The sequence below is a fragment of the Chamaea fasciata genome, unplaced genomic scaffold (genome assembly GCF_029207755.1).
Source record: "Chamaea fasciata isolate MVZ Bird 193981 ecotype frontalis unplaced genomic scaffold, bChaFas1.0.hap1 SCAF_3, whole genome shotgun sequence".
Taxonomy (NCBI): Eukaryota; Metazoa; Chordata; class Aves; order Passeriformes; family Sylviidae; genus Chamaea; species Chamaea fasciata.
This window is the reverse complement of record NW_027094088.1, coordinates 87,357,896-87,376,843: the sequence shown is the minus strand read 5'-3', so window position 1 is coordinate 87,376,843 and position 18,948 is coordinate 87,357,896. Positions and strand designations below refer to the sequence as shown.

The 18,948-nt window shown below is 35.7% G+C and overlaps 1 protein-coding gene across 1 annotated transcript in view; it reads right to left on the bottom strand.

Annotated features, from left to right (window-relative positions):
* EYS (eyes shut homolog) overlaps positions 1-18,948 on the bottom strand; it is a 742,046-nt gene that overhangs the window by 498,201 nt on the left and 224,897 nt on the right. The window contains exons 16-19 of the mRNA XM_066180316.1: positions 18,366-18,479; positions 16,997-17,110; positions 16,435-16,548; positions 266-463 (exon numbers count right to left, since the gene is read on the bottom strand). Coding sequence (XP_066036413.1) covers positions 266-463; positions 16,435-16,548; positions 16,997-17,110; positions 18,366-18,479 — 540 coding nt within the window. The remainder of the gene's footprint in view (positions 1-265; positions 464-16,434; positions 16,549-16,996; positions 17,111-18,365; positions 18,480-18,948) is intronic.

The following is an 18,948-nucleotide window of genomic DNA, read 5'->3' as shown; positions in this document are numbered from 1 at the left end:
TGGTTAATTTAGGTATCAAAGGAGGCAGCACAAATCTCATTAAAATTTCTCATTAGCTACAGTTCTGACCCCTTGAACATGAAACCCCAGTGCCGGGAGTTGAGGCATTTTGGCAAAAATAATCCTTCTGGTGCAGACTGTGAAGCTTCAGACAAGCTGAATTTCAGTAAATTATCCACTGTTCTCCCCAGAGCAGCTCAGCAGCTACAGAGGCTTCAAGAGAAAGACTACTCCACATTAAAGTGAGTAACCAGACTTAACTCACTGTCATAGCAGTATCCGTGGAGGCAAGGGTTAGAGCTGCACTCATTGACATTGATCTCACAGCGTGGACCTGCAAAGCCCTTCACACACTGGCAGTGGAATCCAAGGGGAAAAACGTCCAAATTCATTTCTTCTATGCACACAGCTCCATTCTCACAGGGATTGCTGGCCTCACAAGGCCTAAACTCACAGTTCAAACCTGAAAAAGAAAACAGCAAAGCTGTCAGTGTTAAACTAATGAATATATCCCTGCAGCTGCTGCCTATTATGAGCTTTATTTTCTTTATAACCCTGGTTAAAATCACGTAGGAGGGTCTCAGAGGTATATTACCATGCAGAAACATCTATTTGCTTGGTATCATTAAAAAAAAATAAAAGACAATTTATGTTTTGCTTAAATTACTTTATATTATACAATATATTTTAAAATCTTAATAGCAACTTCACAGGTTTCGATAGGTAGGTATATCTTCGATCTTTTCTCTTTGCCCTAGTGCTTTAAACAGCTCAAAAATGCAGTTTTTTAGAATGTATTTAAAACTGATTAATGAATTTTAACTGAAGCTTCCTGCTATTTTGTCTTGATAACCTGTTGTCACAACTACCATGTGAATTGTTCATACATTAACCATAATACTAAACATGTATTAAATATATGTAACATATACAATGAACAGAACAATTCTTCTGCTTACTATCCACAACTGAATACAAATTGGTTTACTGACAATATGTACTTATTTAATAATGAGTTAATGCCTCCATTATTTATAAAAATTGTATACAATAGAAAATCTCACACTGTCCCATTGTACTCTTTCCTTACTAACATTCCTGTGTAGCAGGTTATGTACATTTATCTGGGCTATCCAAGTAGCTGTGTGATTGTGGATCTTGGTGTGGATGGTGTGGATCTTGGGTCACAGATGCCCTCATCTAAATCTTTAACTTAAGATAATTAGATAAAATGAGATTTAAATACCCTATAAAATGAGCCTTAATTTTTTAGAACATAAACAAATTTTTTCCATGTTTTTTAGTACCGGTAATGGAAATGAGGGTAGCTGAGACAACTGAGATCAAATGGGTTTGGGTTTGTAAATCTGCCTGCCTTTTTCACTCAGTGCTGCTGGAGGCAAGTCTGTTCTTTAAGGCTTACTTTCAGACAGCACTTAGTGAGTCTCAGAGCTGTAACAAACAGTTCACAAGCCCCTCTGAATTCCTTTGAAGCCTTTCCATGCCTGCTGAAGCTGTGTCTATGCTATGCTTTCTGGTGGAGATTCCCAGAGTTTGATGTACTCCTGGCCTTCTGCACACTTCACCAGTGCCCTTGCCCCAGCTCTGGTTGCCCAGCCATTCCTTTCTGCAGCAGTTTCTCCCTGTCCCAATAACCTCTCTGTTCCTCAGACAGGTGGTAACCTTAACCCACTGATGGGCAATGTGACACTACAAGACAAAACAGCTGGGTAGTCATGTGAAAGATATAATTCACACAGTTACACTATAGTGGGTTGATCTTAGTAGCTGCAGATGCCTGTCCAACCACCCTGTCACTCTTCCTCAACAGGCAGGTGAAAAAAATAAGAGACAAAACCTTGCAGACCATGATAAAGATAGGGGCATCATTTACAAATTACTGTCATGGATAAAATAGAAACAACTTGAGGAAAACTAACTGAATTAACTGCCAATTAAAAATAGTAAAGGATGATAAAAAACAAACACAAAGCTAAAACCACCTTTCCACACCTCTCTTTTCATCCCAGACTCAACCTCACTCCTTCATTTTGGACTCCTCTACCTCCTCCTCACCCCTTAATACCATGAGGGAATGGGGAATGGAAACCATGATAACTCTTCTCTGACCCTCACACTTTTGCCCTGTCTCAGTGCTCAGTGCAGACCCCCCCCCACAGGCAGAACTCCTGCCAGGAACCTTCATAGCAATGAAACAGTGTTTCCAAAATGTCAGCAGGATTGTAAGTGAGCTGACTGCTTACTGTAAGACAGTCATCTAAGGGCTGAATTCTAAATGCTTTTAATAACAAGAACAACAAGTAGGAACAGAACTGAGGTTAAAAAAAATCCAACAACCTTTTGACCACAGTAATGATGCCGAAAAAGAGGAAAAAACAGCACAAGTTGTTCCCTGTCTTTATGCTTATGATCTCTTTGATGGGGGATGATCCTGATAAAGACAGCCAGCACTCTCAGTTCATGAAATTGCACAGCAAAAGAAGCCATATGGCTCATTGAGATTTTGCCCTGAAGTTTCCATATTTATATCACAACAGCTTGACATGAGTGAAAACCCTGCTGATTCCTAAAGTGGAATAACACAAATAAGCTTAACACATGGCTCACAATCCTAAATGGAACTGTCAGATGATCTAGAAATGCAGTACTTAATTTTCTTTACCTGGAGAGGCAGCTTTACCTTTGCATCTACCTTCTGTGCACTTCCTTTTCTCTTTATGCTTATTCAGAAGCCCATTTATCTGTTATTCAGCCACACCTGCTTGAGTTTCTGCACACTGGAAAGAACTGTGCTTTGAGAAAAGGGTCTTTTAAGCTAAATCAGTGGGCTCAAGACAAATACTTTTTCCCTTCGGTGCAATCTCTAATGGGAGCTTGCCAAACAGATTTCTAAGTGAATGAAAACCAGCTCACTGAACTTTGGAATCATTATTGTGCTTCTTGAATTTTTCATTTCTCTTAAGATTATGAACTCTATCATCTCACTGCCCTTATTGCTAGAGTTGTTTTCTGCCTCTACATCCCAATTTGCCTCTTGTTTATTCACAAATTTAGAATACAGATAAATATCTCCCCTAGTTTTCTCACCCTGCAATTGCTTAAAAAAAAAATGTCAACTTGATCAATTCTTTGTGTCTTTCCATGTTGTCTTTCTGGCAAAAGTCAGAGTGGTAATATCCCAAGGAGGACTAACATCCCTAAGTCTTTTTTCCAGTTTCCTAAAGATGACTTCATAAACTTTTCTTGACCAAGCAATCTGTAGAAGACATTGTGCTGGGTTGTAGTATAGGATGTGCACAAAGTGTTCTATCACCATCTTCATGAACTGTTGAATCCAGGTGGGGCAGTGTTTTCCCCAGGCCCCCTCCCTCTGGGCCATTATCTTCTGTTAATGGCCCTTCAAATGCCTTGCCCGAGACTCATAGATAACTCCTTCCGGGAGTTTGATGAGCAATCAAGGACCCCCTGCATGACTCATCATCCCATTGTGACATGCTCCGCCCAGGGGGAGGAACCAAGCATTTTCACCTGGATATAATCTGGGGTGCGGGGGTGGGGGTGCCTTTTCCCACTGGATTCCTAGAGGACTAGAGCTATCAGACCTTTCCACAAGATCACTGCTTCAGGAAGACTACCTCATCTGGACTGCTTCCATCACTCTGCTCAGGTTGTATTCTGACTCTGTCAGTGGTCTTTTGTATTATTGTATCTATTTTATTTTACTTTCTTTCCTTTTTTTTTCCTATTAAATTGTATCTCTGACTTGGAGCCTCTCATTTGTTTTGCTTTCAAACCACTACAGACATTCACCACAATATTTCTTTAAATGGTTGCTGTTCCACTCTGCCTGATCTACTTCAGTGGTGCATCAATGAAGTCTTGCCTGTGACATTAAACAGATGTTAACCCCCAGGACACTTATCTTCCTACCAGCAGTGCTGGGAAAACTCAGTCTGAGCCCCCCACAGTTTTTGCCCCTGCTGCTAGTCACCTTTGTTATGATCTGGGTCTTTGTTGGTACTGTCTTTGGTGCTGTCATGGACAAGCAGCAAAAGTAAGCAAGCTCTGGTAATCAACCAAACTCTGGTAATCTCTTTCCCACACTGAGATCTCTGAGATCAAATAAATCACCTCAGAGATCAGGTCTGCTAACCTGGTACCACTCTGCCTCAGGGAAGTGTTTCATCTCTTGTCAACCATTGCTTTATTATAGTGGTAGTGATGAGGGTATATGTGTCAGACTCAGACAGCTTACTTGCCCTTCCAGCTAAAACCTCTCATTCAAGTAATCAGAAGGAATTCTCTTCCAGCCTTCACAGTTGTAGAGTCACTTTCTCCCCATGCCTGAGAGTATCCTTTAACTACACTGATCTTCTCCTCCCATCCTGTTGCTGTGGATATTCGGCGTTCCCCCTTCAGGGAGCCTAAAAAAGACTTCACCTTACATTTTGTTATCACTGATCCTGTGTAGCCTATTCTTATTTGCCAGGTCATTCCCCTGGCAGCATGAAAACTAAACCAGGATGCATGGCAAGGAGCTCACGCATTTTCCTCCCATGATGTTCTGCAAACAGAAGCACGAATCTTTCTCAAGGTAGCTCCCCAGAAAGGTATGAATTACAGTGAAATTTGTGTAGATTTGAAATTACACCAAAACTATTTCCTGACAAAAAATAGATTTTCCTCCTTTTTAAGGAATTGGGGAAAACAAATTACTTATTTAATTCAAACTATAGTAAAGTGAAATAGCACACACCCAAGAAAGAATTAACCCGGCATTTGTAAAGAATGGTAAATTAAAAATGTCCATAAAGTAGTTTCCCAAATGACGCTAAACCACATGGAATGGTGCTAGTTGCTATTGATGTTATATTTTTAGTGCCTTATTTCAAACAATTTTGAACACTCTTTAATTATATAGTCAATGTCTTTTTCTTCCCACCCAGCTTTCATGCATATCATTGCATGAAAAGTCTGCGAAAAGCATTTCTGCTACTGTCAGAGATGGCAAAGGTTACTCCTATTCTAACTGTAAGATTGGTAAAACAAAAAGGTAATAAAATTAGATTCTGTCGATCCCACTCAGTCCTTTTCCCTGAATCAATTAATTTTTAACTATCAGTGTTGAGAATTAACAAGTAAAAGACTATCTCCTTGTTCAGAGAATCCCCACTGTTGATATTATCTTAATACACTTCTATTAAGTAATTAATTATTATTACAAATCAATAGAAAGCAAGAAAATAAAATTACATGAGTTAATGTCAACTTTTTTTAAAAAATATGCATATTCACAGAAAGATTAAGGTTGGATAGGAATAGGTTGGATACTAGTAGGCACTGGTGGTCATGCACTTGCTAAAGAAGTTCACCTGCTGCTGTTGCTCTCATATCAATTTTTTTTTACAAAGCTGTAAAAAAGATTTGTGTTCAAGGATAAATCAAACAGCAAACAGGTTATAGGTAGAATTTTTTAATATAAAAATAGCTTAATCAGAAAACAGTTTTTGTTTTCAGCATTTTCTCTCTCTTCTAAATATTTGCTAAAGAATTTCTGTACAAATATTTTTCTACAAATGTTTTGCTGTGGCTGATTGATTTCAATACATCTATTTTGTGCTAAACATGAAACTTCTCACTTGATCTGAAAAGTTTCTGAAACAACAGGTCTGTGATTGTTCACAGAAAGGAATGCTGTGCCAGGAAAACAGTTTATAAACTGTCTTCTCTCACTGACATATCAAAATTTTAAATTTGGAATAAAATGTTAATGTTCATTTAACAGTTAAATGACAAAAAAGAGTATGTCCAACAAAAGAAATGTGAAATAACCCATCACATTAATTAATTAATTAATTAAGCTCATCTTTACAATTGTGCTTATTTCCTTTAAACAGGTTTAACCTTTTTGCTTGTTTAATCCTTGGCTACAGTTTGATTGCAATAATACATTGTCTTTAATGGGCAACTGTCTCTCTATTAGAATAAACCTGAACAAACTTTGGAAGTATATGCACAAATGATTAAATTAAACTGTCACCTGAAGGACAATTTTCTTTTACAGTTGCACAACGTCTTATTGCACATCTTTATCTACATATAAGCATATACTAATGTCATATAGTATGCTTCTATATTAGCATACCACATATCAAAAAATAAATAATTTATTTGGAAAATACTCTTTTTTTTAATTTTTGTTTAGGAGTGAGAAGTGTATCTCATATTTAGAAATTTTATTCTGCTGATATTAATGAGTTTCATTTTTCTACTGTATTTGCTTATACTTCTAGGGTAGAATTTCTATATTCCATAAGTGAACACTGAAAATAGATTTATTTTGCTGAAAAAGGCTGTCCTTTTAAAGCTATTACTAAAAGTCAAAAGCCTAATTTATTAAAATGACATAGAAAATAAATTACCTGATATAAATTTTTATTTTTTATATGAAACTATTGATATTTGTTTGTCTTATTTGCGTAGCATAAATGTGGACATTTATGTTTGGATGTGTAGTACTGAAGTCTTCTATAATCAGTAGTGACATCTCTTCAACATTGTTATTCTTTAGAAAAATACCCTAATAAATAAAACATTTGCTACCAACATTTTAAGGAATGAAATCTGACAACAGTTTTCAAATTCAGCATTTTCCTGCAGAAGTATGGCCTGAAAAATGCATCTCATTTCAGACTGATGGTACAATTATGACAATATAGTGAAAAGAAAATATCTACCAGAAAAACAAGTGTGTCATTTGGATGGCAATTTCCTAAATTATAACAAGTAGTCTGGTAATGGTGTTAAGTATGCATTCATGAGGACAAGAAACTTCCAAGAACTAGCAAGCAGGTAGCAGCACCAGCATTGCGATTTTGTGATCATAGCATCACTGCAACAGCATTGTTTCAGTCTTTTTAAACTTACCTTTTAACAACAGAGCTGAAAGACACTTCTAACATTGAAATGAATCACTACTCTTTTGAAAGATAAATTAGGTAAACTGAACTCTTAACAATAAAAATAAATGCATAGTTAGTTATGGTAGAAAACCCAGGATACAAAGGCACTCTAAAGCTATGTAAAGACACGCCTCCCCACACTCCCCACTCCCTGCCCCAATCTATATGCAACTTCCTGTTTTTCCTGAGATTATCCTTCTGAAATGAGTGGATATGACAATTTTAATTCAAATGTTATTTGAGCACGTCAGAGAAAAATGTGGTTTTGTTTTCATCACCTTTACACAGCTCAGTAGCTCTTGCTCACAAAGGCTTTCATAGACTTACCATAAAATCCCAGGAAGACTAATGAGGAAGAAGTTAGATACCTAAATCTGAGTTCCTTGCAACTGTAAATATTAAATGTCTTAATGCTAAAGATAAAATTGTCACTATTAAAAGTTCAAAATTTTGAGAGCTTAGATGTACCTCTAAACTTGCTATTATTTTAAAAACTGCCTGCTTATCTTGATCTACTATGGGACACAAGAAAAAATTGAGATGATTGAAGACTAGTAAAAGTCAATAAAAAAAACAGAAGTATCCTGAAAGTGGGTAGAAAATAGAAAAATAGCTGAAGCATGCACGTTTTCATATTACTTGAAATTAAGCTGAGTATTATAATAATAAGTGTTTTCTTGTACTTGAAATTTTTAGCAAATCCATTCTTTTCTTTGGAATCCAGATTCAACTTTCCATTAAGGGTATTGCCTTGAAATTCTGTGTATAAGCAGTGAAAAGACATTTTCTCTGAAATCCATACTAATTGAAAAATCTTATACTTGATTTTTTTAAAAGGAAGGATAGTTGAAAAACAATACTTAGCACTTTTCAAGTAAAATTACATTTCCTTAATTATATATTATAATGCAGATCATGCAACACTACTGAAATAGAGCATGAGAAAGACCCACATCACAAACTTTAAAATTAAGATCACACAGAGATGTATATATTATTTCTCCATACCTGTATAAATTTCTGTAAAAATAGAAAAAAGCAGAAGTTGAATATATTATTTAGGTGAATTTTTTTCTTCAAAATATACAAGTTTATAATGAATAAACAATGAAGATATATCTGTCTCCACATCTGTGAATTTCATATTTCACATAAAAACATGCTTCACTCTTCCTCTGAAACCAAAAGAATTATTCCATTTAGGAAAACAATTACCAAAAAAAATTATTTCTTACTGAAAAATATGGGAATGCTTTTCTTTTCATTCTTTATTTTATCTGCATCAGCATTTAACTGAAGTTAATAGAATGTGTGGAAAACTTACAGAGAACTTGTGTCAAATTTAGGTTTTCCTTATGGTCTAGGACTTGTGGGTGTCAGTTTGAATTGCAATAATGGCAACCTTTAGTTCTCAAACTCTTCTGTGTTCCAAGATCACACTCTAATTTTCTTAAAATTTGAGTGAATAGACAGATATTATTTATAGCATTTGATGCCAAGATTATAATTTTGTTACTTTTATTTTTTGTATGGGTGGGTGACCCTATGCCATAAATGTGCTCACCATATAGAAAAAATAAAGCTAAAAAATTTTCATCATTAATCAAAAAAACTCTCTGAAATTTGGTAAAATTTTTTTTGAGGAATAGCAATGCCTTCATAATTGGTGGAGGAGCTCTGAGAAAAGTTTTAAGTGTTTAAAAATGGTGTTTTGCACATACTTTCTGGAAAACTAAGGCCCAGATTTCCATTTGGAATGAGTAGAACTTGTATCATCTCCATAACTTAAATCTACTTCCTGAACAGAGGATCTTGTACAACATTCTCATAGAATGACTGATGAAATCAAACCCCTTATCAGCTGTAGGTGACTGGATTTACACACAAAGTATTCCCAAATTACTCATGGCTGTAAAAGCTTAGAGAATTTTTCTTGTGGATCAAGATGTGTCCCGTGGCGCAAACTAAAAGCAGAGTTGAAACTACAGCACTTACCTCACTGAATTTGTATGGACAGAATTAGGCAAACACAGCTTTTAGAGACGCCCTTGTGTTCTCGGTTCTGTTCTGAAAGGCCACAGCTCTCCTACAGACCTTGGCATATCTGCCAGACCCTTATGGGTATCTAACATAGCCAAAAGCACCTAAACAGACACTAGAGATGGCTAGGAAAAAGGCTTTCTCTCTGAATTGTTTTATTTTGGACACAGAGGCAGCTGAGTTTATTCATCTAGATGGCAGCTTTTAGGAACAATACAAAACCCAATAGAAATATCATAAAAACATTTGAAAGTCCTGCAGTGACTTCATATATGAACCAAAAGCAAGTCCAGCTCATACTGATTTCCATTTAGTCATTACATATCCTTTATTGTTCAGAGGCAATGCATGTTTTCTAGGTAATATAACCCAAATATGGCCACTCTGCTTCTCTTCCCCTAAAAAGCTCCTATGTGATACAGAGTGCCCTTCACATCTCTATGCATCAATTTAGTTTTCCCCCTAAATAAAATTTTATTTGGCTTTTCAGTGTCAAGAGAAGTAGGCACAGCAGGATAAAACCTGATGTTGAACAGAATTTAGTGGTTTATGGTCTAACACAGAGATATGCTAGAGAGAGCCAGAGGTCTTGTAAGCTTGCCTGTTTGCACGGATGGGGCTTGGCACAGGAAAGAATGAGGTTTGGCCTATGAGCAGCGGAAAAGTAATTGCTCCATTATCTCTACTCTAGGTTTTTGCCTCCATGAGCACTTACATTTCTTACTTAGTATCTGTTTTGTAATTAGCTGTTCCCATAATAGAGTGTCCTGTGATGAAAACTCTGTTATTACTCTCGTTTTTTTGATAGACTTAAGCATTTTCTTTTCTGCTGAGTTGCCTTTCTTACTAGTTTACTTTCTTTTGCGACATGTTTGATGGTCAATTACCATTTTAGCTTTGATCTTAATTAGAACACATTTGGAGCCATGTGTCATTAAGGCTGCAAGAAATAAGTAGACATTTCCTCAGAACTGAATTTCAATTTTCCTCTACAATTGCATATATTTGATTTAAAAGGTCATACTTATTCGCAACATCTAGATAAAATACATACAGTGCATTTTTTGAAATGAGTCATGTAAATAATTTGGACCAAATGATAAAAATCTTTGCTCCATTTATTAAAAACAAGTTTCTAAATAATTGGTGGTTTTTTTTTTTTTTTTTTTTTTTTTTTTTTTTTTTTTCTTTTCTTTTTTTTTAAGGGGAAAAATCATGTCAAATCCCGTAGGATTATTACATATCCAATATGCAGTCTCTGACTGAAACTAGAATTTTAATGCTTTCTTCTTCCTGAGCTTTCTTTGGGACCAAGAGATTACTGGATCAGTCCATGTGTCATAGAAATATTAGTTAGTTTCACCTTTTCCTTTAATACAAGTGCAGAAAATGAGGAAATTTTGCAGTTCTGGTGTGGGAGTGCAAGATCTGTTCTTAGCTATCAATGATACCAAAGGAGAAAAAAACAGCCTCTTAAGTATTTATCTTTTGTAAAAATGAGCTGGTCTAGACACTGTAGTGAGATCATTCACCTTTTGCATGCTAAGAATGCTGAAAAGCAGCTTGCCTGATACAGGAACAATTTCTCTGCTACATTCTCAGAAGGACTGCTGTCTAACAGTTGTTAGTAACTTCATTGATGTGGCGTAAAATATGTTGACATTTCAAAGCTCTGAACTGTGAGGTCCATAAATTACTGTGAACTCAACTGTTAATATTTGAATATACTTCAATGTTCTTACAAAACACTAAAACCACCAATAAAAACAGCTTTATATAAATATAGTTAAGGCTATAACCTTTACTACTTGCAGTGCTTTTGAATATGTTTGAATTTTTATTGGGACAACTCAGTATTTTCTGATGGAGCCATGGGAGCTTTCATTCTACCTTCCATGAAGTTGTTAGGACCCCTAAATGAGATATGGTCTCACCATATGTTTTTCACTCCCCCTGCTCTCTGCCCAAGGACTTGACATCAATTCTATAATAACTGTGATTCTGTTATAGAAAGGCTTCAGTTTTAGAATGAATATCATAATAGAAAAATTACTAAAATAACTTCCCAGCTAGGACACTCTAATGGATCAAACTCTTAATATTTGGAATATTTAAATATTTTATTTGTCTTCCATCCAAATCAAGTTTATCTTCCTTCCTTCTCCCAGTTCCTATTGCTTTTTCAGCAGGGGATGCAATAGTTTCTCTCTTCTCTGTTTCTGAAGAACTTCAGAATGTTCAGTGATACAAAATGTCCAAGATACATGACTATCACTGTTGTACCTCAGTTAAGATAGAAAACAGGTGCAAGTGGAGACATTTCTAAAATGCAGATTTGCAGGTACTCATATATTACAACCAAGCAGAAGCAACTGTACCAGACATATTAAGTCCTGTATGTAAAGAATATCACACTGCAGTATATGAAAGTGGCAGCACGGCCATTTCAGCTTTAAAGCATGAGTTGTGATAATGACTTGTACTGTACAGGTTAGTGGCAGAATACTGCTGAAAGCCAACAGAAACAGGGAACTGAACTTTTATAAGTGGATTGTCATGTTTGATTAATTAGAACATGTTCACAAACATATACAGAACTTCTGGCATATATAATAACTATTATAAATGGCAAAAGCATATTATACAGATCTATATGCTACATATTTTTTCTCTGTTTAACCTTAGTCACAGTGCTCAGTGGGCCTCAGTAACTTGTAGGATTTCTGTGGGTTTACACAGGAATCTCTTTCTCTAACAAGATTATTAACATAATATGGTATAGATTTTCTTCCCTTAATCAAATCTTGAGCTTCTCCAAATCAAGGTCAAAAGAATTATGATATAAAAGTACAGGGACTTTGAAATTCATTAATTTTTACCATTTTGGGACTACAGGTAAAAATCAATAATTTTGGAAAACAGAAATTCAGCTTTCAACACTACAAGGACAAGGAACTTGACTGAAATAGGATGAAAATACTTCAGCTATCGTATTTAGTAATTAGAACATTATTAGATGTTGAAAAGAAGGTTATTTTTTATCTGAAAGTCTCATAGGTTCATTCAATTTTCTCTTGAATTATGCATAGGTGGACTGCTAGTACCCTCAAGCTGTAAGTCTGAACACTTGGGAAGTCAAATGTAGTAATTTCAGTGGCAAAAATACCAGTGAAATACTGGAATTTATAAAAAGACCATGGTCTACACTACATGGGAGGAAATCCACTCTCAGGGGAACACTGATAGAGAGGAATGGATTAGTTTTGTTAGGGTTACACCAGCAGCATCAGAAGATATTCTCCAGTGCTCTCTAATCACTTTATGAACACAGGATTTTGTAAAAAAGAGTTGGTGGCCGCAGAAGAAGTAAAACTTCATTCACATATCAGACTTGTAGAGTTAATTTTCACAACCTGGACTAGAGACAATTGAAGAGCAATCTGGATATATATCACTACCCAAGCATCATTTTTCTTAAAAGCCTTTGATGTCTTCCATTATTCTATGCAAGCCAATGGAATGAATTAAAACATTTTTCTAAGTAGACAAACCTGTGCTTTAAAAAAAACAAAGAAACCCACTGTTCCTCCCAAGAGTAATACAAGAAACTATGAGTACACAGTAATACTTTAATTAAATTTCTTATGAGTTTTCATATTTATATACAACTAGCGTAAAAGTTTTTAAAATATAAAAGTATCCATTCAGGATATTATAAACTTTTCCACACATAAAAATAAATAGTACTTATCCTGCTCTCAAGAGACTTGAAATGCGAAGAAAGCAAAAATTTGTATTTTCCTTTTTTTAAAAATTTGAGGAAATGAAGAAAGAAAAAAGGAAAAATCAAAACTTTCTGGTCATAATTTTCCTTACTCTCCTTGTCAAAATAAACCAATAAAAATAGTTAAGGAAATAAAAATGAAAGCGAGATAAATGTATTTAAGCCAGTTTCTATGTATAGAATCAATTTCTAGCTTAATCTGTATGGAGGCACCTGAATATCCAAATCATGCTCTGAAGTCATTATTTCCACATTCTATATAGTAGAGGTATGCCGTACATATCATGATCAGCAGGTACATGTTCCTGATAAATGTTCCTATAATAGTGCATGGCCTTCAAGTCAGATTTTAGGATGCAACAATCAAATCATTGCAATATACTATGGAAATACATCTTCAGATTGCTTTCCAGCTAAATGACAGCATTCGTAATACAGCATTTATTGTTTTCCACTGAGAATATCAGAAGCAAGCAAATCTGTGAAAATACTCAAAACCAAAACAGGTGTTCCTAAATAATTTTTGCCATTAACATCATGTATGTACTTTCTTAACTAAGTAATTCTGTAATCTGTAATTAGTGTACACAAAGCTGTTAATTAAAACACCCTGAATATATGCACACAATTAGACAACATAGTTAAACTAACCATTATGTTGGCTTGCTGTGAATCTGTTAAAGGCTACATTTACAGCAGTTTAACACTAAATAAACAGATGGTGTGAGACAGAGGTAGCATTTTCATATGAAACGAAATCTACTTTTATTTATACCCATATAAATCTAGGCAAAATCTGTGTAAGTAGTTGATCTTGGAAGGTGTTGAGTAAAGGTGTAAAGAAGTAAACAGCCTTAGATATCCTGTACAAAAAAAATTATAACAGAATGGAATCACAGAATCATTTATGTTGGACCTAAATGACCCCAAAGGTCATTGATTCCAACCTGTGATTAATCACCACCTTGTCAATTAAACCACAACACTAAGTGCCATGTCCAATCTTTTCTTGAACACCTCCTGGGATGGCAATGCTGGTACTTTCCTGGACAGCCCATTCCAATGCTTAATCACTATTTTAGTGAAGAAATTCTTCCTGGTATGGAACCTTTCTTGGTTCAGCTTGAGGCCATGCCCCGTTGTTCTGTTGCTGCCTGTTTGGAAGAAGAGGGCAACCCCCACCCTGGTACAGTGTCTGTTCAGGAAATTGTAGAGACCGAGAAGGTCACCCCTGAGCCTCCTCCTCCACAAGCTAGGCAATCCCAGCTCCCTTAGCCACACCTGATGTGACTTGCACTCCAGAGCCTTCACCTGCTCTGTCACCCTCATCTGCACATGTTCCAGCTCCTCAATGTCCTTCCTGTAGTGAGGAGCCCAGAACTGGACACAAGACTCCAAGTGTGGCCTCAGCAGTGCTGAGTACAGGGGGGCAATCATTGTCCTGGTCCTGCTGCCCACGCTCTTGCTGGTACAGGCCAGGATGCCATTGGCCTTCTTGGCCTGCTGGGCACACTCTGGCTCATGTTCAAACTCTGTCAACCCCAGGTTCTTTTCTGCTGGGCGTCTTTCCGGTCACTCTGCCCACAACCTGCAGGGACGAATAGGGTTGCTGTGACTGAAGTATAGGACCCTTCACTTTGTTTTATTCAACTTCATACCACTGACCTTGGCCCACTGAACCAGCCTGTCCTGATCTTTCTGCAGAGCCTTCCTAACTTCCAACAGTTCAACAATCTCACCCAACTTGGTGTCATCTCCAGATTGATTGAGGGTGACCTTGGGCCCTTCACGCAGATCATTCACAAAGATATTAAACAGGACTGGACGCAATATTGAGTTCTGGGGAACCCCACCAGTGACAAGTCATCATATGAGTGTGACTCCGTTCACCAACACTTTCTGAGCCTGGCCACCCAGCCAGTTCTTAATCCAGTAAAGAGTGCACCTGTCTTAGCTGTGGATTACCAGCCTCTCTGGGAGTATGCTCTTGGAGACAGTATCAAAGGCTTTGATGAAGTATAGATAGACAACATCCACAGCTTTCCCATCACCTACAAGGTGTGTCACCTGGTCATAAAAGGAGATCAGGCTGATCAAGCAGGACCTGTCTATCCTAAACCCACATGTCTGGGCCTGATCCTCTGGTTGTCCTGTATGTGTCATGTGATCACACTCAAGATAATCTGTTCCATAATCTTGCCAGATACCGAGGCCAGGCTGACAAGCCTGTAGTTCCCTGAATCCTCCTTCCAACCCATCCTGAGAATGGGCATCATACTGAACAACTTCCAGTCATCTGTGACCTTCCCAGTTAGCCAGAACTGATGACAAATGATGGAAAGAGTCTTGGTGAGGTCTTCTGGCAGTTCCTCAGTACTCTCAGGTGGATCGCATCTGGCCTTATAGACTTATGAGTGTCTCAGTGGCCCAGCAGGCCATTAACTACTTCCTACTGTAATGTTCTCAGAGGATCTCAGTTACGTGTTATGAGTCTTGCCAGCAGGGCTTACCTTTTCCATTGAGCATATGAGACACTGTTTGCCTCTTGAAGGATGATTACAGAAAGGTTAACTTTATGAATTTTTAATTACTTACTTAAATACCTAAATGCATATCAAAGTCTGCTGGAAATCTGCTTCCTTTTGTTAGATGTACTCAAGAGACTAGTCTATCTAAACATGTACTAAAAATTGTTTTACGTCTTCCTGCACAGAGGCAATTCTGATACTGCAGTAGTCATTTACTTGTTATTGTACTGGATTTTATTAAGTAGAACATAAATTAAAACTAACAAAAATGACAAACTAAATTTTGACCACTAATTAAAATAATAAGAACAAACATGAGTGTTCGTTCATGAACTCATGAATAATAAATTTTATTCAACCATCTTCCCTAAAGGGCAAAAGTCCTGCTGTCTCAACATGCCAGGAAAATTGCCTTTTAATGATTGTTCTGGAATTCTAAGTAAGTATCATTATGTTGAACTGCTGGAGGAAAAATGTGTTTATATTTAACTTATAAATCAATACATGCTTTTAATTGAGACTATCACTTGAACTAGATTTGCTCAAAAGCACCACACAATTTGTTACTTTAAATTATTTTAGCATTAAGTGTTTAAAATTTAACCCCAAAATTTATATGAAAAAGGTCACAAAAACCTTTGCAATTTAGAGTGTATTTCTTTTAAAAGCATCAGGAGAAATAATCACACAGTTTCTGGATTCCAAGGTTGCTAAAAACTGTTTTCAAAAAATGATAAAATAATGTAGACAGTGGCAAAAAATTAGAGAAAACTGTAGAAAATCAACCAGTTTTTGTGATGGCAGCTTAATGGGTATATACCTCCTATTACCTACATAAGAAATTTTATTCTGTTAACAAACTGATTTTAAAGTATCAATTTTATTTAATAAAGGAATAAACCTAGCAGATGCATAAACAATGTTCCCTTCACCTTAACTGCAGCTGAAGGCATATAGGGCTGGTCACTTTGAAAGCTTTGTTTGAGAAAGTGAAGGACTGTTAATGCTGTAGGAAGACTGAAATGCATTTAGACAAGTGAAAGAAATGCCTTCTAAAGTTAATTATGTTTGCTTTCCCCTCACCCTTGGTGTTCATTACCTTTAAATGGAGCCACACATAGGCAGAAATAATTACCAGGCTGGTCAATGCATGTGGCTCCATTCTTGCAGGGAAATGAAGCACACTCATTTATATCTGTTTCACATCTTGCACCTTTGAAAAGATGAAAGTTTTGAACATTTACTAAAAAATCAGGTACCAATTTCTAATTCATTTGCACTACAAAAATTTCAAGCAACTTGTGAAGATAAGCTAACATACATCAGCCAAATAAAGTAGCCACTCTACTAATATCAGCATCCATTTTGTTCTTATAACCACAAATACATACCAGCTTATTTCTGAGTTGCTAAAGGTAACTTGTCTTCCTTATTTGTGCAAGCTTTGAGGCCTTTTTAAGTGCAGACTAATTTGTCTTGTGCTCTGTAGTTTACAGATGGAGTCAGTGTTCCAGTTTGTTGGAATGTAGATTAAACATTAGACCAGGGTGGGTAAAGAGAAATGACAATAAAACACAAACAAATTAGTCAATAATGTCTTAATGGATGCTCTGTGGACTACCTGGATGCGGAAAACAAGGTTTACTGTGGAAACAACTCACCAGTAAAACCATGTAGACAGACACATTTGTAGCCACCAATAAGGTCTGCACATGATGCATTATGAAGACATGGAGAAGACTGGCATTCATTTATATTTGCTTCACAAGTTGTACCTATGAATGCAAAATCAAGGAAGGGGGAAATAAGTTATGCCATAGCACCTTTAGGTAAAGACCAACATCTATTTTAACTGAATATAACTCACATCAGAATCTATTTGACACCCTTTTTATATTCAAATCTGAGTGTTTTTGACAGATGTTCATCTTCTGAATGTTTAAGTTGTTCACTAGTTTTGCAAAAATATTAAAAGTACAGTCATCAAATAATTTACTTAGGCTTAAAGCAGACAATTTTCTTATTATATAAATATAGAAGAACAGAAACCAAATTACATTAAGTATAATTAAGTATACATTAAGTATACATTAAATATACATTAAGTATAATAATTGCAGTGGTATGAGAGGAAATATTTCTCATGTTCATGATAAGGCAAAAGACGAACTCCCAAAAAACTGTGAAAAAGAAAAAACTGTGTCTGTTATAGACAAGAAGAAAATGTATTCCAACCTAGACTATAAAAAACCCACATAACTACTCAAAGTGTAAAAATACTTTATTGCTAATATTTTTCAGTGAACCAAATTCTTTATCATTTGAAGAATAAATGAAAAATTGCATCAATTTCATGATTTGTGAAGTTAAAAACATTTAAAGAAATAAAAATGCAAACAATAATTTTTCTGAGTATATGAGCAGTAGAAATGTACTATTTTGCACCGGGACATTTGAATTATGGTTTGATTTGTTTTTTCATGATTAAATATTCATGATGTTTAAAAAATGGTGCTTTAACTTCAAAATCCTGATCTAAGCTGAAAACATAGCTGCAGCTCTTAATTCATTCACTTATCAAAGCGATTAAATTTTTCATATAAATTGTTCAAATATGCCAAAACCAAAACCTTTAACACATGGTTGGATTTTTTTCTGAATTCAAGAATATTAAAACTTTGAAATATTTATAAAGCTTGCAGAAAACAGTCTCCTTTTTCTAATAGGAGAAAACAAATCTCCTATTTGCAGAATTTCACTGAAGCCCACAGATCCATTTTCAACAGCCAAGACACCAGTTAGCAGAAAACACCTAGTTCCATGCTATCATGAAAACAAAATAGGTAATTTAGTCAAGATACATTTCTTCCAACTGACATGTTTTGACTTCAGATGACACCCATATGTGAATACATGCATCTCATCTGATATGTTAAAAAAAATGGTGTAAAACTCTGAGTAGGTTTACAAAGTTATCTGTTATAAGAGAAGACTTTGTTTACAAAGTTATTCTGTAGGGTTTTTGTGTACCTTCAAATCCATCCTGACAGATGCAGCTGAAGGCATTCAGGTGGTCAACACAAGTAGCTCCATTGTGACAAGGGTCACTAAGACACTCATCCACTTCAATCTCACAGTTATGACCTGAAGACAAGGGAAGGATTCATTTATTTAGGAACACACCAGTGGTGAATCATCAGCGCAGGCAGCAACAATGAAATGAAATAACTGAGCTTAGGTACAGGGAATGAGCTTTTACCAATGAGCCATAAATTTTCCTTGGGGAATTAATTTCCTGTTGATTAAAGGAAAAAGCAGAATATAATGTTCAACAAATGTTTTGTAGAGTCCTTTAGAGATGTATTCAAAAACTTGCATATTTTAATATTTTAGGAGCAAGAAAGCCTTGGGTTTTCCTAAATCATCACAAGTGTAAATACTGTTTCCAGGAAAAAAAAATAAAATAATACAATCTTTCTATATCATATTATTTTTTCATTAATTTATAAATTTATGGTTTTGTTTTAAAAATCTCTATGGAAAATATTGGGAAATGTTTCAATTATGGACAAATATTTTATTATTTTGTAAAAATTGAAAATCAGAAAAGTTA